Source organism: Anolis carolinensis, chromosome 4 (genome assembly GCF_035594765.1).
Source record: "Anolis carolinensis isolate JA03-04 chromosome 4, rAnoCar3.1.pri, whole genome shotgun sequence".
NCBI lineage: Eukaryota > Metazoa > Chordata > Lepidosauria > Squamata > Dactyloidae > Anolis > Anolis carolinensis.
This window is the reverse complement of record NC_085844.1, coordinates 148,723,253-148,750,965: the sequence shown is the minus strand read 5'-3', so window position 1 is coordinate 148,750,965 and position 27,713 is coordinate 148,723,253. Positions and strand designations below refer to the sequence as shown.

At 40.2% G+C, this 27,713-nt stretch overlaps 1 protein-coding gene across 4 annotated transcripts in view; it reads right to left on the bottom strand.

Moving 5' to 3' along the window:
* Positions 1-18,813: 18,813 nt before the first annotated feature.
* The window catches only part of ptbp2 (polypyrimidine tract binding protein 2), an 86,593-nt gene continuing 77,693 nt past the window's right edge, over positions 18,814-27,713 (bottom strand). The window contains exons 9-14 of one of the 4 annotated variants that reach the window (XM_008109220.3): positions 24,773-24,927; positions 23,323-23,356; positions 22,823-22,915; positions 20,811-21,027; positions 20,637-20,714; positions 18,814-20,518 (exon numbers count right to left, since the gene is read on the bottom strand). In XM_008109220.3, the coding sequence (XP_008107427.1) occupies positions 20,386-20,518; positions 20,637-20,714; positions 20,811-21,027; positions 22,823-22,915; positions 23,323-23,356; positions 24,773-24,927 (710 nt within the window). In that variant the 3' untranslated portion in view covers positions 18,814-20,385. The remainder of the gene's footprint in view (positions 20,519-20,636; positions 20,715-20,810; positions 21,028-22,822; positions 22,916-23,322; positions 23,357-24,772; positions 24,928-27,713) is intronic. The other 3 variants (XM_062977976.1, XM_062977977.1, XM_062977978.1) reach the window with 3 other exon arrangements.

Below are 27,713 nucleotides of genomic sequence, written 5' to 3'. Positions count from 1 at the left end.
AACCAGTTTTTAGGCAATAACATGTTAGCCTTTCCAGGTCACTGATAATTAAAACACCACCACTATACAGCATTAGCCATGTAGTATGCAGGTTGGGTGAGAAACAGAGCAAGGCTTTAGCCTGAGAGATTAACACACTGCACACACTGCAGGCTGCTATTTCCAATTAACACCCTATATGTTTTCACAACCCATAGCTGGGCTGAAATTAATGGAACTTTCCCCCCTTCACACTAAACTAATTTATATGAGTCAACCCAAATTAGAGATAGAGCAGGCAGCAGTAAACAATTAGTTTCCTTTTAAAATAAAGAACATTAATGAGAATCAAACATTTCTGCTCTCCAGACAACACCGGATAACCTAGTTATTGATTTATATCTGGTCTTGGAGTGTAGGAGTCATTCATTCGTATCTGCTATATTTGAATATAATGTACACAAAGATATTTGATCTCCATGATTAAGATCTTTGAATCTGTGACTCCATAACCACTTATTCTTTCTGACATAGTTTCCCTCCCTAAAGTCTTGAGACTTAATTCTGCCTTCTCCCTGCCCTAAGGAGGCTAGACTAAACTGGCTAGTATTTTTGTTCATTTCTGATTATAATTGCAAAAGCTTCAGCACTGAGATTAAAAACTCTGCTTCCAAAATCTTGTGTGCAGCAATGAGAACAGGTTATTAAAATAGGCTTTAGAAATTTCCATTGGCTCTTTATTCTGTTGGATTATGGTTGTATGTGTATGAAATGTAAATCAAGTGTTTTCTGCTGTTTTGCAAGAGTGTGTGTTTCAGTAATGAAACAGTTAACAGCAGGCTAGTTTTGACTGACAGCCTGCTGTTGATTTATCAGGCATGATTTCCGGCCTTGGAAGTCGGGAACTTACTTCTACTGAGGAATGTGTTTTATCTTATCTCTGTGTGTGTTGAGCTGGTGCTTGCTGAGGCAAGAGGCTATAGGAGAAATGCCAGCTCAGAGCGATGGCTTTTGCTATGCTTTGTAAATATGTTTATAGATATTGAAATAAATGTTTGGACTTCAGACTACGGATGTGTTTGAGTCTGACATTGAACAGAGGAATTGGTGTGGCAGATGATTGCAACCAATTCATCAGGGTGCTGGAGAAGATGATCGATGGAGTCTGAAAAAACCCACCCAGCACGCACCCTGACCCCCACACTGACATATTCTTACTGTTTTTATGCTTTTTATATTGTCAGACAGAAGTGCTTGAAAGAAACATGAACTGATTAGTGGACTCTGCTGCACTTAAAGATAAGTATGACTCTGATATTAAACAATATTTTAATAGTTTAAAAATGGTATATAAGAGGATTAATTGCTATTCTTCTTGCCAAATTAGGACAGCTTGAATCTCAATTTATTCTGAAGGCAGGTGTAGGTGAACATACATGTGTGCAGTGTAGGATGGGGCAACCTATCATTTATGATTATTTGGTTGCCATTTTAAACCAGTGTTTTGTTTTATATCAGAATCATATTTATCTTTAAGTTTGACAGAGTCTAGCTGGCTCATAAAGGGAGATGCGTTTGGACAGGTAAGCTGGACAGGAACCGTTTAGGGATTTTTAGGCCAAAACCAGCACTTTGAATTCTGCTCGGTAGCAGACTGGCAGCCAGTAGAGCTGACACAACAGGAGGGTTGTGTACTTCCTGTATGCCGCTCCAGTGAGCAACCTGGCTGTCGCCCATTGGACTACTTGAATTTGATGTTACAAATTAAGTCCAAAGGACTTAACTCAGCAAAAGCAAAGAAAGCGGAAGCAGAATCTTGCACTTTCCTGTCAACTGATGCAAAAGCAAAACACTGCTTTCTCATTAATGTTTTTGCTATTTTGATTACTCTTTTATTACTTGGTCCCACATGTCCTGGTTTCCTGTGAGATATTGGAGGAAATAAATTTGTATTATCAACCCATCGATAGAACAACTGGTAGAGGACAAAATTGCCAAGGGTAAAGTGAAATATAAGTTTCCTGACATTTTAGGAAGCTAAACTGGGAGATGATACAAACAGAAGAAGGACAGGTTGCTTACCTGTAACCATGTTTCTTCGAGTGTACTCTGTGAATTCACACTAATGGAGAGGCTGCGCCTGCGCAGGTCCCAACGGAAACTCTTCCCAAGCTGAAGTTTAAATTTTGGCGGTAGCCACGCCCCTCCGTCCCCGGAGGGCATATAAGGCAGCCCTCGGCGTCTCCTCCCCAGTTCCTACGCCGCAAAGGCAACGAGAAAGGAAGAGGGTTTGCCAGAGGGGAAGGAAGGGCGGGCTTGTGTGAATTCACAGAGTACACTCGAAGAAACATGGTTACAGGTAAGCAACCTGTCCTTTTTCTTCGTGTACTCTGTGAATGCACACTAATGGAGACTAGCAAGCTTAGGTCTCGGAGGCGGGCTAAGCAAACCCTGACAACGAGAAAACTGTCCAAACATATGTTTATTAAACATGAAAAACATCAAAAAACATGGTCCAAGGACCCATTAAGGTATTGCATCAACACACGCCAAACACCGAGAGCAGTTCGGTAAGGCATGATATACCCTTTAAGAGCACATGTGAAAAAACAGGAAAAACATCATTCCCCTAAGGGGGAAGGCAGTAGCAATAAGGCACGGATCGTCAGGAGAGCAGTGCAAACATGTACCAAACAGGAAAAAACAACAAGAGGGTCGCGTGAGAAAAAACACCCACAGAGAAGTCATAAATGCAGAAGGTTAGGACAAGCATGAGGATAAAACTGCCCTAGCAAAGGCGGCATCCTTCAAAGTTTTTTGGTCTAACCTGTAGTGAGACACAAATGTAAGGGGGTTGGACCAGATCGCTGCCTTGCAGATGGAGTCCAGGGAAATGCCCCTTAGGAAGGCAGTCGACGTGGAGAGACCTCTCGTCGAACGCGGGCGAACCGACGGGGGAGGAGGTCGTTTGGCTAGTTCATAGGCCAGTTCAATGGCCTGAGCAATCCAGTGTGAGAGTCTTTGAGAAGAAATAGGATTGCCCAGTTTATCTGGGGCATGGGCCACAAAAAGTTTTGGGGTCTTTCGAATGTCCTTAGTACGGTCCCGGTAAAACAGAAGTGCTCTACACACATCAAGGAGGTGCAGTCTCCGCTCAAGGGGAGACGAGGGGTCTGGGAAGAAAGCGGGAAGGACAATGTCCTGGTTAAGGTGAAAAGCCGAGACCACCTTGGGAAGGAAGGTGATGTCCGGACGGAGAACGGCGCGGTCGTGATGAAAGCGGAGGTAGGGTTCATCGACTCGAAGGGCCGCCAGCTCCGAGGGTCTGCGCGCTGAGGTTATAGCCACCAAGAAGGCAACTTTCCAAGAAAGGAGACGTAGGTCGGTCGAAGCCAGCGGTTCAAAGGGAGAGGCAGTAAGCTGGGAAAGTACAAGCTCGAGGTTCCACCCTGGAGTAGGAGGTTGAGTCGGTGGGCAGATGTTGTTGTACCCTTTCAAGAAGGTCTTGACAAGGTGGTCGGAGAATAGAGATGGTCTACCATGTTGTTGAAAACACCAGGATAGAGCGGCCAGGTAAGATTTCATAGAAGCAAGAGAAAGTTTTTGGTCTGCCAGAGACATAAGGAAGTCCAGCACAATCGGTACCGAGGTTGGGAAAACAGTAATTCCTCGGGAGCGAAGAAAGGAGCGAAAGCGAGAGACTTTATAAGTGTAGGCCCTGGTTGTAGCCGGTTTGTGAGCTGCGCGGAGGACCTCCTGTAGGTTTTGCGGGAGGGAGGTCAGGCGAGAATCCTCCAAGCAGTGAGATGTAGAGAGGGGAGATCCGGGTGGAGGATCTGGCCGTTCTCCCTGGATAAGAGGTGTGGCAGAAGAGGTAGAGTGAAGAAGGTCGCCTTGGAGAGATGAAGAAGAGCCGGGAACCAAGATTGACGAGGCCAGGCTGGAGCTATCAGGATCGCCGACGTAGGTACCGACCGGAGTTTCTGCAGGACCTTCGGTATCAGAGGAAAGGGCGGAAAGAGATAGATCGGTTCCGCCGACCAGTCCAGAAGAAAGGCGTCTCCCAGGCAGCCTGGAGAGGAGGACGGGGGGAGTCTTGCCCCGTATCGAGGCAGCTGAGCGTTCTCGGGAGAAGCGAAAAGGTCTAGAGTGGGGAAGCCCCATTTGAGAAAAAGAGAAAGAAGAGTCTCGGGGTCGAGCATCCACTCGTGGGAGGAAGTCGTCATCCTGCTGAGGGCGTCTGCCAAGTTGTTCTGGATCCCGGGAAGGTGAATCGCCGAGATTTGGATGTTGCGGGCTATGCACCAATGCCACAGCTGGGAGGAGAGGAGCATCAGCTTCCTTGAACCCGTGCCACCCTGTTTGTTGATGTAAAAGACTGCTACCGTGTTGTCTGACTGAATGAGTACAGATCTCTGGGAGATCAGGCGTGAGAAGGCTCTCAGAGCCTTGAAGATAGCAAGGAGTTCGAGAAAGTTTATGTGATTTGCCTTCTCGGAGGGAGACCAAAGGCCCCGAACAGTGAGACCCTTCATGTGGGCTCCCCAGCCGAAGTTGGATGAGTCCGTGGTTATGGTAGTGGAGGGAGGAATCGGGTGGAACGGAAGACCCCTGCAAACGTTGGAGAGGGACTTCCACCAGAGAAGCGACCGACGAACGTGAGGCGGGACCGAGAGAAACCTCGAGTTGGGGTGGCGGAATGGCTTGAAAGCGTCTATGAACCACCTTTGAAGAGGCCGGAGATGAAGCCTGGCGAACGGGGTCGTGAAGACTGTGGAGGCCATGTGGCCGAGCAGTACCTGGATGGATCGAGCCCGAACCCTCCGGTGGGTCTCGCAGAAAATGATTTGTTGGCGAAGAGCTAGAAACCTGTCGAACGGAAGGGAGACAGTTTGAGCAATTGAGTCGAACAGGGCACCGATGAAGCAGATTTTGTTCGACGGGGTGAGGTGAGATTTGTCGTGGTTTAATTGAAGACCGAGAGATTCTAGAAGACAGAGGGTGTAGTCGACGTGACGTCGGAGAAGGGCAGGGTCGGATTCGACCAGAAGCCAGTCGTCTAGATATGGAAAGACTGTGATCCCTTGGAGCCGGAGGTGGGCAGCCACGACAGCGACAACTTTGGTAAAGACCCTTGGGGCCGTAGCGAGGCCAAAGGGTAAAACGGTGAACTGGTAGGTCTGGTCGAGAACTTTGAAAGAAAGGAAGCGCCTGTGGTTTTTTCGAATCGCCACGTGGAAATAGGCGTCTCGAAGGTCTATAGACACGAAGTAGTCTCCGCGTTGAAGCATCGGGAGGATGGAGGCGATGGAGACCATCCTGAACTTGGTTGGATGTATGAAGACATTGAGCATGCGTAAGTCCAGAATTGGGCGGAGGCCCCCACCCCTCTTCGGGACCGTAAAGTATCTGGAAAAGAAGCCTTGAGGGTCCTGTACCGATGGAGAAGGCCGAATAGCCCCCTTGGCGAGAAGGGCGTCGACCTCTGCGAGAATTTCTTGAGAAGGGTTGGAGAGAAGGACTTGACCCGTGGGCGGGAGTTCTTCGAATTCCAAGGCATAGCCTTCTTGGACAATCTTGAGAACCCAGGCATCTGAAGTAATAGATTTCCACCGGTGAAAGAAGGGAGCCAGGCGGTCTAGAAAGAGACCATGAGGCTGATTTGGTGAAGGGGAGGGGTGTGGAGGCATGAGAGCTGCATCGGTACCGTAGAAAGAGTCTTTGGAAAGAGAGATGGCGTCAGGAACGCCGGAGAGGTTGAGCAGCAGTGGGGGTGGCTCGGCCGCGTTGTCTTTGTGGCTGAGCGGCCCGACGGGGTTGCTGGCGATTTTGGTTGTTTGATACCGAGGGACGCCGGAAGGATTGATGGCGGTAAGAAGGAGGCGGGAAGCGTCGAAAGCGTTGAGGAAACCACTTGGTGCGGTGAACCTGGGGTTGATCGCCGCATTTAGTGGCCAGAACTTTAAAGTCGTGGTTGGTTTTTAGCTTGTCGTCGGTGCCAGAGTTAAAGAGGCCCATGGCGTCGAAGGGGAGGTCTTCGATGACCTGCCTTGAGGAGGAAGACAGACCGGAAGATCTCAGCCAGGCGTGGCGACGAATAGCAATGGCGTGGGCAATCATCTTGCCGGCTGTGTCGCCCGTATGCTTAGCCATCTGGATTTGATGATGCGCTAACGAATCGGCCTCTTGTTGGAGGGTAGACATAACCGACCGATCTTCGTCGGACAACTTTGAGAAGAAGGGCTGAGCTTTTTCCCAAAGAATCTGCTGGTATGCCCCCATACAGGCCCCATAGTTCGCCATTCTGCAAAGTAGAAGGGCTCCGGAATAGAGCTTCCTGCCGACCGCGTCGAACCTCTTGCCCTCTCTGTCTGCGGGGGTAGTGGATTCACGACCGGAGGACTGAGAAGCTTTAACGACCATGGAATTTGGGTCGGGATGGTGTTTAAGCCATTCTAAAGAGTCGTCGTCCGTACGATACCAAGACTCGATTCTCTTCGAGGTAGGAGGGATCGAGGAAGGGGTCTTCCACGAAGACTGGATGACATCCAGGAGGTAAGGTAAAAACGGCAACAGCGTGGCTGGAGGGGCCTGGGCTTGGACCCGTTTGAAAACTGGGTCAGTAACTGCCTTGGAAGTCTGTTTGATTTCTAGACCCAGGGCGTCGGCCATTCTAATCATTTGTTCGGAGAAAGCCCGAATGTTGTCGGTAGGCGAAGGAGGGTCCACCTCATAGGCGTCATGAGGAGGAGAGAGATCAAGGCCTAAGGATACTACCGAGGCCGAGAGAGCGGAATCAGGGCGATCTATATCGATCTCATCGTCCCCAGCCCCTTGAGGGGACTGGGGGGGAGATGACAACACAGTCTCTGGTGGCGGCAAAGCCTCAAGAGCAGAAGCCATCTGTGGCCGAGTATCTTTGGAGGCCGAGGCCTGGGCCGCTCGAGCCAGGCGAGTGGTCTGTCTACCCCGGTGTCGAGGTCGGGGGAAAAAGCTGCTGGCGAGACGGACGATGAGAGACAGCAGGTCGAGGAGATGGCACCCTGACCACTGTCTGAGTGGAATGGTGGGGTGAGTCCTGTAACTCGCCATCAGAAAGTTGGTGAGGAGAAGTTTGGCGAGGTCGCTGAGCAGGAGCGATCGGAGAGGACCTTCTAGAAGAAGTCGCCGAAGAAAGGACGTCCATCTTGGAGGAAGCAGAAGAGGAAGAACGTTGGGTTGCCCTCTTCTTAGCGAGTGGTTGTTTTGATGGAACCCTCAGGGATTTTCCCGGCGTGGGAGGGACCATTGCTGAGTCGGATTGGGTCCGACGAGCTTCCTCGTGAGCCCTTTTAAGGGCGATCTTCATCGCAGAGGTCGACGGAGGAGCCCCAAGATGGGATCGGGCCGAAGATACGGAAGCCACCGAGCTCGATGTCGAGGAAGGGCCGACCCGACCAGAACGTGTCGACACCGTAGCCGTGGTGAGTGTGCACGGTGGTTTAGCGGCCTTAGACGATCTGGAGGCTCTGGACGCCTTAGACGAGACCGAAGGGGCTTTAGCTGTTGAAGCCGACATCGAACCCGGATTAAGCGGCGGCTTCGTGCCCGAAGTCGACGGAGCGGGTTCAGGGGCAAGCGATTTTTCGTAGAGCGCCGCTCTAAGCCTCGCGGCTCTATTTTTTCTAGCCTGAGCCGTTAGGGCCAGGCAGAAGCGGCAGGTACCGACGACATGTGCCTCTCCGAGGCAGTAGAGGCACTTGGCGTGGCCGTCGGAATCAGGAATTTTAGCGGCACACTGAGTGCAGCGCTTGAAGCGAGTCGTAGACATGAGAATCCGAAGTGAACCTTGCGGCGGAAAAAAAGGAACTGGGGAGGAGACGCCGAGGGCTGCCTTATATGCCCTCCGGGGACGGAGGGGCGTGGCTACCGCCAAAATTTAAACTTCAGCTTGGGAAGAGTTTCCGTTGGGACCTGCGCAGGCGCAGCCTCTCCATTAGTGTGCATTCACAGAGTACACGAAGAAAAAAGATTGTGAATAAAATATATTCATGGTTTCTTCTTTAAACAGTACTGATGTGGAGCTCATACATTAAGATTCTAATGGCTGGTCCCATGTAATCAACAAATTCTGTGCAATCATTGTTGTAAACTAACGCCAAGTCATCTCGCTTCCATCTCCTATAATCTTTCCATTCCTCACACACGTGGGTCCACTATTTTGTTATGCACGATACACATCTATGCCACACTTACTTCCACAAAGTCCAAATTAAGAGTGATTCTAGAATCACTTGGTTCATGGACACACTTTCCACATTGGTATTGTTTAATGGAAACTGTATGCATCCAGTGCATGCATTATCACAAATGAAGAACACTCAGGTGCATTTTGTAGCATGTCTACACATTACTCTTATATTCTTATTTTTTTTAATCCTAATCAGTAATTCTTGCTATAAAACAGGTAATATGTCATGGCAATGTTACAGAGTATATAGTTTCCTACATAGGAAAGATTGAAAAGAAGAGAGATCACTGAATTTCACTTTTAGCACACTGTTACATCCATTTTGCAGTTATCATACACAAACTACTGGACTGGGAGTTGCATATAACATTTTAATGCTCCTTGATTAGTTCACCATCCTAAACAGCTGCAGTGTGCAAATGCTGTGGCCGGGCCATTTGGCAACGATATGAAATGATTATGAGGTTGCTGGCATCCAAGTGTTTTCTCGGCATTTGGGAAATAGAACATTTTTGAAGGAACCACAATAGTACAGCCACCAGTGCCAAAGACTAGAGGAGACATTTTAATAGAATAAATGCACAAAACACCCCATATATACTAATACCTAACTCATTCTGTAAGTGCATATGCATAGTATTATTATTACTATCATTATGTTTATTTTTACCCAGCTTTCTATCTCTATAAGAGACTCAGAGCAGCTTACAGTAATACTAAATGAAATGCAATTTAAAACCTAAAAATATACAAACATTAAAATAGAATTAAAATTTAATTTATTAAAAAGTAAACAGTCAAAATCCTTAGACTGATTAAAAATATATTTAAAGCTAAATCCACAGCACCTTTTTTTTTTTTTTTTAAACCTCCTTTAAAAGCCTGCCTGAATAAAAATGGTAGTAACCATACATCAGAAGGAGGTAACAGTCTTGGGGAAGTTTATAGCACTAAACAGATATATGCTGCCTTTAGGGACAAAACCCCCTAAAACTGATAAGGGAATCCTAAAACAGAACATGCTCACTAGGCAGGTAATGTTAACTATTGGGGGAATGGAAAAATGCAGGTGTAGAAAAAAGAACGTGAGGATTCCTGTACCTTTAATGGTATTCCTTGATTTTAGCAACTCTAGGTAAAGGCAAAGGTTTTCCCCTGGCATTAAGTCCAGTCATGTCTGACTCTGGGGGGTGGGGCTCATCTTCATTTCTGAGCTGAAGAACTGGCGTTGTCAGTAGACGCCTCCAAGGTCATGTGGCTGGCATGACTGTATGGAGCACTTTTTCTGTCAGTTTTGAGTAATTCAAACTGTTCCAATCTTCTTGTTTCCATATTGCTTCTGTTCCCTTGATCATGCTGGATAGGAGTGCCACAATGAAAAGTGGACAGGGCTCTTGTACCTTTAAATGGTACAATTTCAATTGGCATTTCTTCACATGTAACTGGGTAACAAACAGACCCTGCTGAAATTTGCCCTTCCATAACCTTACAGGTACAGGAGCCCACTCCAAGTTTTCGTTCTGGCAACTCAAGGGAGGAAAGGGATGGAGAATGGTAGAGAGTATTTCACCTTGCATCATTCATTCTCACACTTTTATGTCTTTGCCTTATCTAAGTGACATTCTAGGAATATCCAAGTTGTCTAAAAGACAAAACAAATACACTCAAAACCTATGGCAGTATGCTTATTTGATTAGTCAAAAAGTACAAAACACATCACACTGGCTTTCAAAACTTCACAGCCTTCAGCATCGAGCAAAGATGGTAAAATAGAACCCGGGGAGAGAGAGTGTTGTCACAGCACAATTTATTAATTTTGGGTAAATTTTACTGTAGACCTTTATGCTGTGGTTTTCAGTAGCGAATAAATCTCAAATTATGCTGTAAAGCAGCCTACAATGAGATTTTACGAAGGATGGCATAACAATACTATAAATAACAAGCAATGCAATTTTGGTCTGGTTGAGTAAGCCAAGGTTCCTCTAGCCTTCTTTTCTTTGGTCGGTTTTCAAGTCTTTGGTTGGTATTAAAAAGCTGAGCAGGAAAACAATGTTATTTCCCATGCCATCCGCCTCATCCCCAGAATGTCTGTAATGTATATGGAAGTCTCATTTAGAGATTGTAACTAATAAAAAGCTAATTGAGTTTTGGGAGAGAATTCACAATTTAATAAACACAGTCTCCTAGTTATTATTAGGAGACAATGTAACACTATGTTTTTATTACCTACTATACCAAGTAGTAATAGCAGATGGTATGAGAACCTAGCTCCAACTGGTGTTTTTTTCAGTTGGAGAACCCCGAATCCATGGAATTTACACATTTACTGTTGTGTAAATAGATTTGATGTAGTTGAAACTAGAATTTGGATTTGGGCTTGTCTGGCTGAGATATGGTGAATTACCGTAGTACCTGACTAGGAAGACAGTTTGACTTGGTATAATAAGGTAGTTCTTACAAACACAGAGAAAACACTATAGCATCAAAAAAGAGTAGATGCTAAATTTAGAGAATTAGCAATTGAATCTGCCTCTTAAACTAAACATTTTGATGGATTATTTTCCAATCTCATATCCTCCACATGCATGAACAATGGTTCCTTTCACTCCCACTGTTCTTCTTGGCTAGGGAGCTGTATCTCATAATATTTTGCATGTAGTCCTGGATGGGAGACCACCAACAAGCACCGGATACTGTAAGTTATATTTCAGAAGAAGAAACTGGAAAAATCACCTCTAAGCATTCCTTGCCTAAGAAAACCTTACAAAATTTATGGGGTCATTATAAATATGCAGGTGACTTGAAGACACATGCATATATATATAAAAATTAGAGAAACGAAGAATAGCTTTTGCCAGCATGAGCCATATTCCCACTAGGTAATATGGCAAGGGAGCAAAAATATTGCCACAGCCCCAAGATTCACAGAAGTTATGACACACCACTTTTAATTTTATACAATTGTTTGGAGAGAACCACAGGAACCAATGTGCTGTTCTTATGCAAGTGCACACAGTCACCCGGCCCTAGGTAATCAATGGTCTATTAACTCTCTGGCAAAAGTAATCAGGAATCTGTAATTGATTAATTCTTAGATCCATTAATCACGCACTTGAAATAAGAACTCATTTTCAAAGTAACCATTAACAGTAACCCTGATCAAATGAGACTTTCACACTGATTTGATTTTTATTTGCAGAGGTCATTGTTTTATTAATGAAAGGAAAATGAACTGCAGAAGATGGATTAAACAGCTGGGAATAGTGTACAGCCAAAACTTCATACGATGGCAGTGATAGCAGGAATGAACAGAAGTGAGAATGAACAGCAAAATGCTACACATAATTCCATGCAGAGTCAGGACTCAATTCCTCCCAAATTCACAGAGATATTTTTAATATAGTGCTCCTGCTTCACAAGGAAACAATTTAGTATTATCTGGGAGTTACGATTCCAGCTATAAACTTTGCAATGGGTTTTTTTACATTGTTCTTAGCACTCATGCCTTTTTGACAATCAGATATTCTGTATATAAGGGTCTGTACTTACCAAGCAACCTATAAATTTACCATAGGCTGTAATCCTACATTTTAGAGCTAGAATCCTCTTAAACAGCTAAGCAACTTCCTTCTTTCATATGCAGGTTGTGCTTCAACAATGCATCACTTTTACAGATAATTTCCTGCCATGTCAAATCTCTTTTGGTACCTGGATAAACTGGATGTTTCTCAAAGTATCTTTCAACAACTTGAATTGTTTTGTAGTCATTGTCATAATCACATCATCAAGATTTCTCCCCCAGCCTATTTCTAATTCTCAGTCCAACTGCACTTTTGCAACAGATTTGCAACAAACTTCAGATTCTAAAAAACTCTTATAGTCCTCATGGATTATTCTTATTTCAACTGATTTCCATTTCAATTTATGAATAAAATAAATCATGCAATATTTTACTTGATTGCCATGTGATTGATATGAGAACCGAAGAACAATTTATATCTAACTTGTCTGCTCAGGCCTACCATTCTGTTCTCAAATTCCTTCTGCTCCTGTTCACAGGCAATGGGCCACATAGAAGCCACCACCTGTGACTGAATGCTATATATAGCCATCATAACTAGTAGCCATTGGCATACATTATCTTCTATGCATTCTTAATAATTTTAAAATAATTTAATTTTGCATATAACGCTGGAAGTGGCAGGGGGTACAATTTAGCTTTTATTTTGTACTGAATATATATTTTCTTTAACATGTTAATGAACTTGGCATTCAGGGGACTACTATACTATGCCGAGGAAAGCAAAACACAGCCCACTGTGCATGATTAACTTGATAAATTGTAGATAAAATCACAGGTCTTTTTCTAACTTGAGAGGCTGTAAGTTGATGCAGGTCTAACAGATGTAACTATAGCTTTTATCCTGTGTTACCAGGTATTTTTTTCCAGTTTTGCAACCTGACGATGTGGACAGGATCCCTGAAGAGGTAACAGCTATCACGTATGTAATGGAACTCTGCCCTTCTTATAAAAGCAGCCAGAGAGGAACTGACTAAGTACAGGAAGTTATAAACATGACCTAAGAATATTAATAGGCGAATGCTTGCATTTAGCAGGGAAGGATGTCAGCATGCCTAGAACTGGCTATGTTAAGACCTTTACTGGCCTTTAGTCTTTGATATAACTTTCTGGATTTTAATTACTTTGAAGGAATGTTTCTGGTATTTTGTTTTAAATGTTAAATTAGTGGACTTTAAAAATTGTTTTTAGCCATTGCATATCACTTTGGAAAACTCAGTGGGCTGAAGGGCAAAACAGGCAGTTCCGAAGTTGTAGAAACAAGGATTGTTGATAAAACTCCAGTTAAGACATCTTTTCCCCATGACAACTCTTTCAGGAGTGAATTTCCCTTCCTAGGGGTAGATTTATCTCACTTCCTGTTGTCTCACCCCCGCTCTTAACTATAAGTCATTTGTAAGTCGGATGTTTGTAACTTGGGGACTGTCTGTATAGAAATCCAAGAAAAAAGAAAGGAAAATGAAAATCAGTCATATTCTCATAATTGAAGAACCATATAAATGCAATTTTCCCAATAGTAATAAAAATGAATTAAATCTATTAAGATAGTACCACTTCAGGCTAAAGACTTGGACATATATCTGCCATACGACTGAAATATTTCCCCAGCATATACCATAAGTAGCATATTAGAAAGAAAACTAAATAAGAAGCTCTTTTCCCAATAGCTGGTTCCCTAGAATTCTATGGCATGGAGAACCATTCAACCATGAAAGAATGTAAGATGAAAGTGGATTTTATTTTATTTTAATGAAAAGTGTCCTCTGCCACTTAATTAGATACAAAAATGGCATTTCTAGATACTCATCTTGTTAGTTCTATTCACTACCATTGCTGGGACAGCTTGTCCAAGGTAAGATATGGACAGGAAACATGAGCGAGATAGGCTTGCTTGTAGGACCATCACATATGAGAGATTTTTTTTCCTGAATGTTGGCTATGTCCTGAGCCAGGGTTCACCTGCTGGAACAACTTATCAACATCAAGATTTAGAAAGGCTTAACGCCACAGTAATCTGTGAATGCCAGAGCTCAGCCTTCATACACAGAGTGAGTGTCAGGAATGCACAAGTCAATTCACAGAAGTATTATAAGCTTGTAGCTTTTTCTAAATAGAGTATTGAATCAGAGCTTGAAAGAGACTAAAACATCCAGGAAGCATCACATCTTTGGTTCAAAATAAAAGCCGCCTCATTTCATACCTTGCCTTGGAAAAAAAATGTCAAGGCTTATACATCTCCATTCAGATCCAGCTCCCCTTCTGCGTTTATGCAGACAAGTCACCTTGGTGCTTTCTTTTCAGTGCTTGAGTCATGTTTATAGCCATAGGGACACTAATTGCATTCTGTTCTGGCCACTGTGCCCTCTTCACAGGTTAATAAGTTCACTATGCATACCTGCTTGCTTCTTTTAGAAGCTATGAGATGTGTGCTTTGCTCACAGGAGTGTTAATTAGTTGCCTTTGAAGATACATTATTGTTATCCTCTTCAGGCTTCCTAGTTGCTTTTAGGTACTGCTGCAGTATATGCTTAAATAAAGAAGCCTTACTAATTGTAGCTCGAGTTCTTAGAACCACAATATACAAAATATTAAGTGCCCTGCATTTTCTCAACACGTATTCTTATTGACACAGCAAATTTTACTGGAGGCTTGATAACAACTTCTCAATACATATTCCAGCTGGTAGTAAATTACAATTAAACCAATGCTTTAGATGCAATCAGACATCTGTGGCCCATACTTCTGGGACTAGGAGGCTCTTGGATGTCTAGGTGTATATGTTTCCATTCCCCTTCTGTATTTAGGCAGACAAGTCACTTTGGTGCGCTCTTTTCACACTGCCAGGGCTAAACAATCATTGAACGATTTGAATATGGGTGAGATGGTGATCTTGTTTGTGGCAGAGGGTTTTAAAAAACAACAAAGTGTTATGGGATACCTTGAGATTACCCAATGTTTTCTAGTCCCTGTCTAAGTAGTTAGCACAAGAAATCTTGGATCTGGACACCAAGTGTTGACTTGAAAGGCTTGTTCTTGAAATAGGGGACAGGGCCGACAACTGACCACTGTGTCTATAAATGAGTGACGTCTTAAATACCTTGGGGAAATGAGGATTACTCTGGCCCTTGGCTCCCTGATCATCCTGACTACCTTGTAAAAGAAGATCAAAAGGAAGGTGTAAAAGTGATATGGATCTTCAGATATTCAACAAATTGCTTCTTTCTTCATAGTTGAAGGTGAACCTTGTGAGGAGGGCACTGTTTGAACAAAATTCTACGTAGGGAGTCCAGCTTCATAGTCAGTCAAGCAAAGATATCCTGATACGGGATTTGCCTACTGAACCAGTTTACTTCAAAGAACTAAGTACAATTTAGGCGTCTCTATCTGAGAGCAAATGTGGAGATGTTGTCAATAGAATATAGCATCCAAAATCGAAAAATCCTCTGGTACGAAGCATTTTGGATAATGAAGATCCAACCTTTAATGAGTCAGAAACTTATTTTGTCACTAACTTGGGAAGGGGTGGAGGAGGGAGAGCCACTGCAATGCTATCAATCAAGGATCTCTTTACTCTGAAAAAAAGTTTAGGTACTTAGTCCTATCAAGAGAAAAATTGTCATCATCTATGCACATTTTAACTGATTAGGAGTTTTTCTCAAATGATATTCCTAAGATCACAAATAGCAAAATGCTGATTAGTTATGAATTAACTAGCTCATCCTTTCATGGGTTATCAAACATTACAATCAAATTCATGTTACATGTGTAAGGATTATCATGGATATAGTGCTCACAAGCTTCAAAGTTAACTGGTTGTCTTCTATCTCCTGTATTTACAACATAGAAGAGCTATCACAAAAAAGAATGAAAGCAAAAGTCTAGTTAAATAGATAAGTACCACCTCCATTATGCAAAAAACACTTTTAAAAAATCTACTCATGCCCAATATTTCTGCAACTGTCTTCATGTCTAAACTTAATCTTTTACAATATCACACAACGGCCAACCATTTCAATACATTCTCTATATCATTTTTGCTAAATTCATCAATGTAGCTTTGAAAAAAATGTAGTACTGATATAACTGTACAAACAGCAGGTTTTCTCAGTATTTCTACCTGAGAACAAAGGCAGATGGCTTGGAAGTCCTGTTTGCTAGCTACATCTGGCACATCTATTTTGTTTACCATGTTAAAACAAATCAGACATTTTTCGCAACTAAATGCATGTTATTGAGTGGATTGCTTATTTTATATATTTCTGAAGTGTATGAAAACTGCACCATTTTAATAAACAACTAAAGCAAAACAGGATATTCCACCCAAGGCACAAGAGAGATGAATCCAATCAATGCCACATACTAAAAAACTTTGCTTCAGATGATTGTTCCCATTAGCTTATCACTCCTAGTAATTGCAAAGTTTCCAACTGGAGGATATAGATGATGATCTGATATTGGATTGAAAAGAATACATACAACTAGAAAAAGCACATTTACTTACTTTTACCAATTCTGCTTCCAGAAGGAGAATCTTCAACAATTATTCTGTGTGACTGTGCATCAAGCCACAGAAAGTTTTAAATGTTAATGGAATGTTCGTGTCCAGTATTGCTTCACCTTTTCTCTTTAAGTTTAGCATAAGAGGTGTGCCAAACGGCAGGGCATATGAGAATAAACACAAGGCTGCCACAAAAATGCCAACACTTCATTTTTTTTCATTTTAATCTGTTTATACCTTTACTATCTGATTTGATAAGTGTGCCACTCTAAACAGATAACTAATGACATTGAAGAATGACAAGGAAGTGCATAATGTCATGATATAAAAAGACAGAATCTTACACAGGGTAAGGTTCACTAGGTGTTTTTTCAACTGTATCCTAGTGTCCTGGTACTCTTGGGTTGGATGCAGAGAGGACTTCTTAAAGTGGTTAATTTGTAAGATTTAAATCTCTCAAACGCCATCTGAAGGATGGGAAGACTACTGTGTGCAATTTTAAACAGATTTCGTTGTGACTTCAAAATCAAGGGAATGACTGCCCAGCTGAAGTTAGGAGGAAAAACTCTGTGGATCTTTATGCAGATAATACAGGCAGTCCTCAGGTTACAAACAAGACAGGTTCAGCGGGTTTGTTCTTAAGTTGAATTTGAGACAGGTACATAATGGAAAGACAAGGAAGCTTGGAGAAGATAATGACACTGGGGAAAAAGGAAGGAAAAAGGAAGAGGAGCCGACCAAGGGCAAGACGAATGGATGTTATCTTTGAAGTGACTGGCTTGACTTTGAAGGAGCTGGGGTGGCCACGGACAGGGAGCTCTGGCGTGGGCTGGTCCATGAGGTCCCAAAGAGTAGGAAGCAACTGACCGAATAAACAACACCAACAAGATTTCTTAAGTGTAACTCTAGATCATGCACACACAAATACATACACACACATATGTAAACTTTGGATAGCATAGGAACACTGAACGTCCCTGTGGAGTTTGTCTTACTGCCTGTGCCCCTCTTCAGAAGATTTCACTTACTTTCTGTCCCTGTGATAACTGAATTTTGAAAATTTTGGCTTGTTGTAGAAACAAGGATTGGTGATAAAACTTCAGTGGAGACACCTTTTGCCAATGATATCTCTTCCAGGAATGAATTTCCCTTCCTAGGGCTAGATGTCTCTCATTTCCTGTTGCTTCCATTCTTAACTATGAGTCATTTGTAAGTCGGATGTTTGTAACTCAGGGACTGCCTGTACATGAATATGAATATGTTGCTACTGCATGGGAAACAGACCCTTTGAATAATATGCAACTCAAAAATGAAAAATTTGATGCAATTACTAATCAGGAAAATGATTCTAATAAATCATTCAGCATTACATTTGCTCTTCATCAACTGAACACATGTATCTGAAGTTATTTACATTTTAAGAAGTCTCACCTGGTTTTGAAAATACTAATTGCTTATTAATTTTGTGAACTTTTAACAGACCCATAATGAACAAAATGGAGGAATGTCATATTTCATGCCACAATTAAAACACCAAAACATACTACCAGCTTGTACTCCAAAGCGGAGAAAAACAGGTTGTAGCCAAGAATATATTTTCATATATTGAAAAAAATTCTTTAAAATCCTGTTTTTCTAGAAAATACAACTTTTAGCGGATTTTATTTTTAAATTTTAAGATGAAAAAACCCCAAAAGTCTGTAAAAAATCAGCATAAAAATTCAAAAATGCCAAAAGATCTGGAATAAAAGAGGCAAGTTGCAAAAAACCAACATTCTTTTGAAATAGACAACTTCTTGAAATAGACAAAAACTAACAAAATTGTTTTTGAATATAAATATAGATATTTGAGAGTTATAAAATATGACAATTCTCATTTGAATCCAGAATTCTAGTATGACTTGAAATTTAGAGAAAAAAATGACATTTTCCATTTAGAGAAAAATGGAAACGTTCAAGCACATTTTAATACATTTAGAATTAAATCCCACCAGCTTTGCCTCCCCCTCCCTCAGTGTTCCACTATGTCCCACAGACAGACACTGCTCAATGTCTATTTGAGCAAGAATGAGAGTTTATCGCCCATGAAAGTATCTTATGAGTAGTGAAATTATTTTAGCAGACACAGAAAATGGAAGATGAACTGCAGCAAAAGCATGGCAAACCTGAAAGATCAATTAGTGCAGAGATCTATTTTAAAAAACAGAAAAGATAGAATTTACAAGCTACAATAAAAGTTATGTCTAAAGCTGTAGGTTATATAACAGGGTGGGAAACGTTAATATCAATTTCTATCTGTGCTTCTAGAAAGCAGTTACTATTTTTGATGCATAAATTCATACACTTTAAAAACTGCTATGCATAGCATATGATTTTTTTATTGTATAAATTCAGACAATGATAAAATCTGATTATTATGCTTTTCCCACCCTGGCAGAGAATAAACATGAACTCAGAAGCACAGTGGAAGTGGAAAACAAAGAAGAAAAGAGAGAAAAGGCAGCAGAGAAAGACAGAAGAGGTGAATACAGAGCTACAGAAGTGTTTATTGAGCATGCTACAGAGGCAAGCAGCGTACACATAAGAAGAAATTAAACAACCATCAAACCTCCCAACTTTGTTAGAAAATTAATTTTTAATTGTGCCGCTTTCAAACTATACTGAAATATTACATTTCTAAAGATGTAAAAACTCAACTAATAGAAAATATACATGACCTTTTTCTACATAGATAACAGAATCTATGACTTTTGAAACTAAGTACATCAATTGCAAAAGTATTGGTCATTTGAACAGAATCAAGACAACAGCCCAACTGACAGAGGAACTGTTTTCAAATGAAATTTTCCTGTAGATTCTGAGCCATGTTTATAGTAAAGTCAGATCCATTTCTAGATACAAAATATTTTGAAGAGATTTATTAAAACTGAATATTACAATGCAAGGAAAATTAAGACTAAAGGCACATAAACTTTGGTCCCACCTGGTTGTCAGTTTTGTTTTTTGTTTTTATAAAGAAAAACTGCCACAAAATTATTAATCTGTCTGCAAAAGTTTGCAATACTTTCTTCATCCTTGAAATACATGCACCAACTCCTGAACTAGCTAGACCAGTCTGCACATGCTCAGAAATCCACAACCATATTTCAAATTGTAATTACTAACTAAAAATGGCAATATATATTTAAATGCACATAAGTCATGTCAACTTCAAAAAACATCTACAAAAAATATTCAGCCACAAACAAGACATTACTTAGTGCCAACATTTATATGATACGCCCCCAGTGTGTGTACAAAAAGGTTAAGACTTTACAATGCTTTTTCCCTAGTGGCTTGAAGCCAAAGGAACAAACAAGCAAGCAAACAAAAATAAAAGAATCACCCTTCTGCCTTTTAAAGAAATTAATTCTCTGCATCTTGTTAATACTCTCTAACACCTATATCCTTAACTGAACTAAAGGTGGAATACACAAGGCCATTTTAAGTAATAAAGAAAAAAAATAAAATGTGCTAATTTTATTTAGCAATGCAACTTATTTTGTCTTTAAATGATTCATGAAAAGCCAATAAATTTCAAGCAGGAGAAACAAAACTTAACCCTTTTTACACACTCCTGCCTAATACATATTTGGCAAAATCCTGCAAGTTAGGCGACACAGAGTCCCTCTGAACGCAGTGTTTTAATTCCACTGATTTCAGCAGGAAGCAGGTAACCCTAACATTCACAGGATTGCACCCATTAATTCCCATGTAACAATGTGCCCCAGACAACCAATTTTTAAACTAGTAAATGCAACTCTAGCAACTCTAGGTTTTCCTTTTTTAAGGCACGTATGTTAACTAAGTTGAAAAACTATGGGATTTCCTCAGAATCCCTTTTAAACAAAATGGTTTCATAAACATATGCAAAACCAGCAGATAATATCACTGCTTCTTTCTTGTAAATCCTTTTTTGTTTTCATTTTATACATAAACAATCAAGGAATGGTAACAGCATGAAAAACAGATGTCCATCTCTGGTCCCCGCTTTCCCGAACAGTCGTAGATGACAACACTAAACAATGTGATACAACCTTATTATTTTGATCTCTCACTTCAAATGGTTGATTTGGAAAAAGAAACTCTCAGATGATGATTTTCTCCGAGATTGTAATTATGCAGATCAATCAAGGCTTGGATAGCTTCTTCTACTGTTGACATCTGAAGAAGAGCCATCTTGTGATCTCTTCTGGAACAAAGCAGTAAGATTAGAAACAAAAATGCTAGAAAGTTGTTAGATAAATCCTATTTTCCCAAAGATGTCTGAACTCTCATTTAAAATGAAATTTCAAAGAAAACATGCTTACTGGAAAAATTTAAATGCTTTCACAGTGCCGCCAGTATTAGCAAACAGCATACGCAGGTCATCTTCTGATACTGATGGTCTATATATAAAAGGAGAGGATAAGAGGGAGAAAAAATTAGAAAATTACATCTAGTCTTATATCACTCCTTCAGGAAATCTGTGAGCCCAAACTTACGGTATATTAGATAAATGAAGAGTTGCAGAAGGAGGGAAAATATTCTGGAAGTTTTTTGAACCAGGCTTCTTGAAGCGATGAAGAGGTGAATTGCCGAAGTCTTTAGTTAGCCCTTGGTCATCAAGTCCTTCTCGAGGTAGTTGTACTGTCTGATGCTTGGAAAGAGTAACACGGATAATCTTTCCATACATTTTCTGCCCATTAAGATGGCTCATGGCTGGAAAACAGAACAAATCATTCAATTTAGTTTAGTTTCTACTAAATTCCCCATTAAAGTTTCTAAATAATTCAAGATTAAACAAAACAAATCACTGCCTGACAGCAATTTATTCTGTTAAATTAACAAATGTATCTAATCATGTTGGCTGGAAATCTTTTCATTCTAAATTCTAACTGACAGCTCATTTAAAAGTGCTGCTCATACTGCAATATATTCAACAAAGAAAAAAACCCAACAAATATTACTTCCTTCAAATACTTTAGGACATTTTAGTGAGAAATGTATTAGCTTGCTTCAGTATTTAAGTCTTATGGAACTTCTAAAAATTTTTTTTTAGTATGACATCTTGTGGATTACAATCCACTTCCACAGATGCATGATGTAGCCCAAAGTTCACTTATACCGGATGCCTGAATTGTTTTGCTTCCTTACATAATTCATAAAGGACCATATTGAAATAAATATGTTGAGTCTCCTAGGAACCACAAAAGTCTCCCAATTGACATAGTTTAATATGTCAAAAAGTACATTATTACTACTGATGTGCGATGGGAAGTTGCTGCCAATTGTGTGAGAAATAAGGTTGAACACTGTGAAAGCCACCCACTGTATGGCTATACGTCTCCTTCCAGTAGAATTAAATCAAGAAAGAGTTTTATGAGAACCACCACTCCTCTAAATGTTCCTCCAGCAACAGCAAGAATATCCCTGTGGGCAGCAAAACCAGGCAATTCCAACTGGATGGCCTCCCACGAGGATCTTCCTCCATGGGCAATCCAAGAATGGGCAATCTGGAAGTCCCTGAACAGAAGCAGAGCTAGCAGATCAAAAGACAACCTGGCAAAATGGCACTACCTAGAAGAATTCTCCAACTTGTGCGATTGCAGAGCAGAACAAACAACTCAGCATCTGTATGCTTGCCCACAATGCCCAGACTCATGGACAGAGGAAGAACTGTTTAAAGCTACAATGCAGTTGCTGTTGCCCGTTTTTGGTCTAAATCTATTTAACAACTTGTGATCCCTTTATTTTTATCACTTTTAAACTTATTTATTATGCAGTGCTTTTGACACAAAATAAAAAAGAAACTACTGTTGTTGAAAGAAAAGTATTTTAGTAAGACCTTTTTGCAATCAAGTAAATGTTACATTTAGAGATATAAATCAGGTTCCAAAAGGCCATACATGTTGTTCCACACATGTCTTTCAGTACTTTCACACAAAATTCATTTCAAGCTAATATGACCAAAGAGACCTGTAAGAAAGGAGGGGGGAGTACTACTTTCAAGTGTAAATATAGAGAAGCATCTTATTGTGCACGTGGGATTTTTCTGGGTGCTAGTTATCGTCTGGTAATCCTTAACACATCCCTGAATGCTCAACAGTCTTCTGAAGCCTCTCCTATAAGATGCTCTTATTTGTTGATTAACAAGCCACTCCATTTCAAGGAATCTAATTTCCAAAACAGTGCGAAGAGCTATGATCAGAAAAAAAGAAGAAATCCTCAAACATCTGAAGAAAATTCTAGAATGAGCAATACACATACAAATTCTTTCTGTACTGTAGAGTGTATGGATCCTGGCCATATTTTCCAACAAAACAGTTATAGCATTCATAAAGAAGTAACTTTCCACATATCAGTTGGGTTTGTGAAACACTAAGCCACCTTCCATACTAAATTTCATACTTTAGAAAGATTAAGAAATAAACACTGAAATGTGAATTCAAGTTTGTTCAAATGAGTTTAAATTGCAATGCAAAGTGGCACACGGAAGCAAAAACACTCATCTCACCGAGCTGCGATTGGTTTCCATCAGCCATCTGTATGAGAGCACTGTCTTTCTTATTGTATAAAATCTTCACACGCTGCACATCCCCATAAACACCTTTTCAGAATCAGAAAAGCAATTCAAAAGAAACAGTGTTTTAAGGATAGCTAAACAGGACATTTTGACATATCAATGAAACATTCGGACAAGTCTCTCACTTCTCCCAACATTCACACAAATGAATAAAGAAGGACAAGATCTTGAATAGGTGAATTTTGAAAAAAGGAAGACATTTTGATAAACCCTCAAAGCTATGTGAATGATATTAAATTAAAGGTCATGCAAAATAAAAATGCATGCATTAAAAGAAAATTTGCGTCTATGGAGAGTTTTAAAAACAGCAACAGAAAAATAGCAAAAGATTTACTATCCAACTTTAAGCCAAAGTGCTAGCTACAAATAAGAATTAAGGTGAAACAAATAATTAAATCAATAATAAAAGTATAGTGCTAACGATAACATACCGAAGAGGGTAAACAGACTTTGGGGCGTAACCATCTTTAGAAGGAGAGAAGAGCAAGCAGCATAAGACAAGAAGAGAGAAGAGTCGAGGAAGAGCGGAGATGAACAGATCATCCATAACGAAGGGTGGTTCCCGCAGAATGGTGAGGTGGTCATGGATCATGGTTCAAGGCGGTTAATTGGGGCAAGTTGGTCCGAGGAACATTTTGTTCAAGCACAGAAGCATGAACATAGGGAATGAAGACAGGGGGCGTAGACAAGGAATGCAAAGGATAGGACAGGGAAGGGCGTGGGAATTTGGGGAGAGAGAGGGAAAGGGTAGGTGAGCACAAAGGGAGAAGGATGAAATGGGGAAGGGAAACAGCAATGCAGAAGAAAAATAAGGTAGTGGGGGAACAAAAAAAAAGTAAAATATAGGTCAGTACATAGGAAATGCAGGAATTTGGTCAGAAAATGGTTTGGTTTATGTATTGTACAAGAAAACTGAGTAAAATGTAGTCACCCAAGACAAAATATGGGTAAAGTACATCCATATAAAACAGTAAATTACATTTCACCTGAATGAAAAAAGAAAACATGCAATAGAAACTTAAAAAATAAACACCTCTGAACTTTAACTGCATAAGCATAGCTGGTTATGAAATGCAGGCAAGACTTTCAAAATGGCACTCTGATCAAAGCATTTTAACATGCAATACTATGAAAGACAAAATTAATCAATGTGTAATGATTTATATTAAAAACAGAGGCCAATAAATAATGGAACACAATCAAGGTAGACAAACTGATATAGACCCACATTTCATACCAGCGTTCACAGCAAGTCAAAGTAAAGATCCAAGACAACAAAATGCAAAACTAAACTAAACTTCTTGAGATGTCAGAGTTAAGAAAGTAGCAAAGTAAAGATTTTTTAAAGTAGAAAAAATGAATAGAAACTGCAAAGGAAAGATAAAATTACTAAGAGAGACTGAAGAGGTCCACGGCAAGATCTTTGGGAGAACCTTCAAAGAAAAACGTGTTAGAGTCGTTCACATAAATTAATACGACAAAAATGCAGTGACATGTAAGCATGAAATGAACAAGCAAATAATTAGCAGACAAAGAACAGAAGGTGTTTTTAAAGAAGATCTACTTTGCAAAATGGATCAGCATTCTTACAAAAATAAAGTAAAAGACACCCATTACATGCAATATTTACCATATTTTTATTAGGAAAAATAGGTAGGCAAATAGCAAATGAAATTTTAAAAGATGCTACCTGAGAAAATAATATTATTTAACTGTAACAGAAACCATTTATTAGCATCTAGCTGTAAAACAATCTGGAGTAGCATGAAAAAAATAATGGGCCTTAACACAGAGAAGCAAGCTGAAAGTAAAGCTGTATTTAAGAAATTTTGAAAATGAAGGATGGCAAAAGAAAGAGGATGAAGACGTAAGTTCACTGACCTCTTCATTTAAATTGCTAACCAGGAGGACGGTGTTTCCGCCAGATGAAACTCCAGGCATCCCCACACGGCCAGCGGCAGCGGCCGCAGCAGCAGCGGCCGCATTTGGAATACCCAATGGACTCAGCGCTCCTGGAACAGCTGCAACAGGAAGCCCTAATTTTAAAATAAAGCATATTTTACGAAACACACACAAGTCTTTCCAATATAGTCTAATTTAAGAGTGCTATGTTGATTCTGCTCCTCTGTTCATGGCATCCACTTGTTCATTTTCACAATGTGGTCTGTCAGTTTTCTCTTCCTTTAAACTCCTATGCCCTTTCAAGAAGAGTGAAGAAAGGTGGTGTAGAAGGAAAAAGAATTAGCAGGCTGCTTCTCCCTCCTTCCCCTGGAGGAATTAGAGTACAAGTATATAGCTTCACTCATCTGTGAGAATGAATACTTTCAACCCTTTTCATGATTACAAGACAGTTTTTTTTCTCCCCACTCTTCAAAGACCCCCCCCACTCTTTTCTATTTTGACACTTCTTAGCAAAGAAACAAGTCTCCCAACAAAAACAGTATTTCTGCCATTATCGCTACTTGATGTTTCTGAAGTACAAACTACTATCTCAAATAACAAAACTATCACCCCCAAAACATTGTGTTGCTGCCTCCCCCTCAAGAAAACCCTTTGAGGAGCCCCCCTTTAAAATATGCAAAATAAAATTCAAGGATGAGACAATTTGCAAAATATTTTTGTATTCCTAATTCTGAAAAACAAACTTTGGAGGTTAATATTCCTGCTGGCTAGATGGAGGAGCCAACTCATTACAATGAATTCACTTAGTCAAGAAAAAAAGAAGCTTCGTCTTCTTATCTAGTATTCTAGCACAAGGTGCAATGAACCCTGTTATCTATCCTGCATGCCTCTGGCTTAATGGTTCCATCAACACAAACAATATTATTAGGAAGTCTTTACTTAAGTCACTTACTCTAAATGTAATCTACCTTAGATATTTCTCCCCCCCCCCTTTCTAACTGCTGATTACTCAATGATGTTTCATTCTAGCCAATAGATTAGCATTATCTAGTCAAGTAAATTTTATATGAAAGTGTCTGTGACATATGTTTATCATATAAGAAAAATTAAATGTAGGAAATGCTCTCAATCTGCTGTCGTGATAAGACACACGGGTTTTTGAGCTTCCATAGGTCTGGGATTGGATGAGTTCAACCTCATTTTTTAGTCTGCATACTCGCTATAATACAGTGAAAACATCCATAATAAAGAGAGGTATTTAGCCATCAATAATCTATCTCTAGAAGCTGTAAGGCTAATCACCACACCTAACATTGAAATAGAATCAAATGTCTTCAGAAACACACATTGTAGATAATGAGTAATAAGGAATGCACCTTTTCTACCAAATTCTTTATTTACAATCTACATATACTGTACAGAAAAGTCACATGTACCAGAAGCATAATAAAGTTAAGCTGCCCAAAATATAGGCACATTATTATCAAGACTGGAAACTTTTGAAAAACGTGCATACACTGTGCGGCAGTACTACAGCCAACATAGTGCCCATAGTATAGTGTAGTACTGGTTCATCACAAAATATGTTTTAAAAACTAAACTTTTACAAAATTATTAATTGCAAAGTTTCCTTATGTACTAATTGAAAAATGTCCTTATATAAAAAAAAATTCGGATAGAAAAAAAACCCTGCTATAACCTGCAGAATTCATCTAATACCATTCTCCAAAAAAGTAAGAACTCAACAAACTTCATCCCGACAATTTATCTTGTTTCATTTCCAACTAGAAGGTTCCTGGTTTAGGGTGGTCTTGGAAAGTCATTATTATGCTATCTTTATCATGCTTAAATAATCCTGGATGAAATCCCTGGCAACTATGATTTGTGAGAGCATATAAGTGGGAGAAAATGTAAAGTGTGAAGACTACTTCACTTTAAAATATGTTGAACCTTCCTTAAGCATTGAATTACTCAGTCATCACAAAGTGAATGGTCTTCCGACTCACCCAAAGGTGATAATATGTCACTATCAGTCTTTAAGTTTTAGTTATTAAAAACCCAGTATAAATATGTGACATGGAGGTAAAGAGACTTACAGTGATCTTGAAAAACCTTAAATTTTAAATTACTCTTTAAATTACCCCCTTGCAAAACTGCCACATTTAGAATAATACTGGGTAAAATAGTTTTTTGTTTCATTATTACTTAAAGCCCCAAAAGCAAGAACATGTAAATACAGCACAAGGGCATGTGTTTAGTCCTAGTCACCACTGTCATTTTACACACATTGGATCATCAGCCTTGTCTTGGAATGAACAAACTGAACCATACACTACTTACTTGCTCCTCTTCTTTGTCTCTCTATTGCTTACATAGGTGTGCAATTCTACCATTTAATTCTGCAGATGAATTTGTACTAAAACCTAAATCTGATCAATAGAAGATTTTCAAGGAACAAAATGTCTTATGTATTACAGAAAATACAGATGAGAAAGAAGTTAGTATCAGGTGGAATGCCAGAATATCTCCCTTCCATAAAGAAGCAGCCCAAACAGAATGGCTGGGGACTGTCATCAGATAAGTTCTCCTTAGATAGAAGATAGTGAAGTAGAGATGAAAGAAAGCAATGCCTCTCACCTCTCAAGCCTGTCTGTTGCTCTGCTAGGAACTCTCCTAGCTTGGATATGTAAGCTAAAATCAGAAATGTTTGGGAATATAATACTTTACTGTTTTGAATTTTTTTTTTTGCTACTGTGACAATAGGCAATAATTTTGTTGAGGGCAGAGGAGTCCCAAGGACGGCTAATGACTGAACAAAGGATGCCCTCCAGGCAAGAGACAAAACCTGTCCAATGCTAATTAGGGTGATTAACTGAAACATTAATGCCGGCTTCCCAGTGACAAAGGACTCTTGCCACAC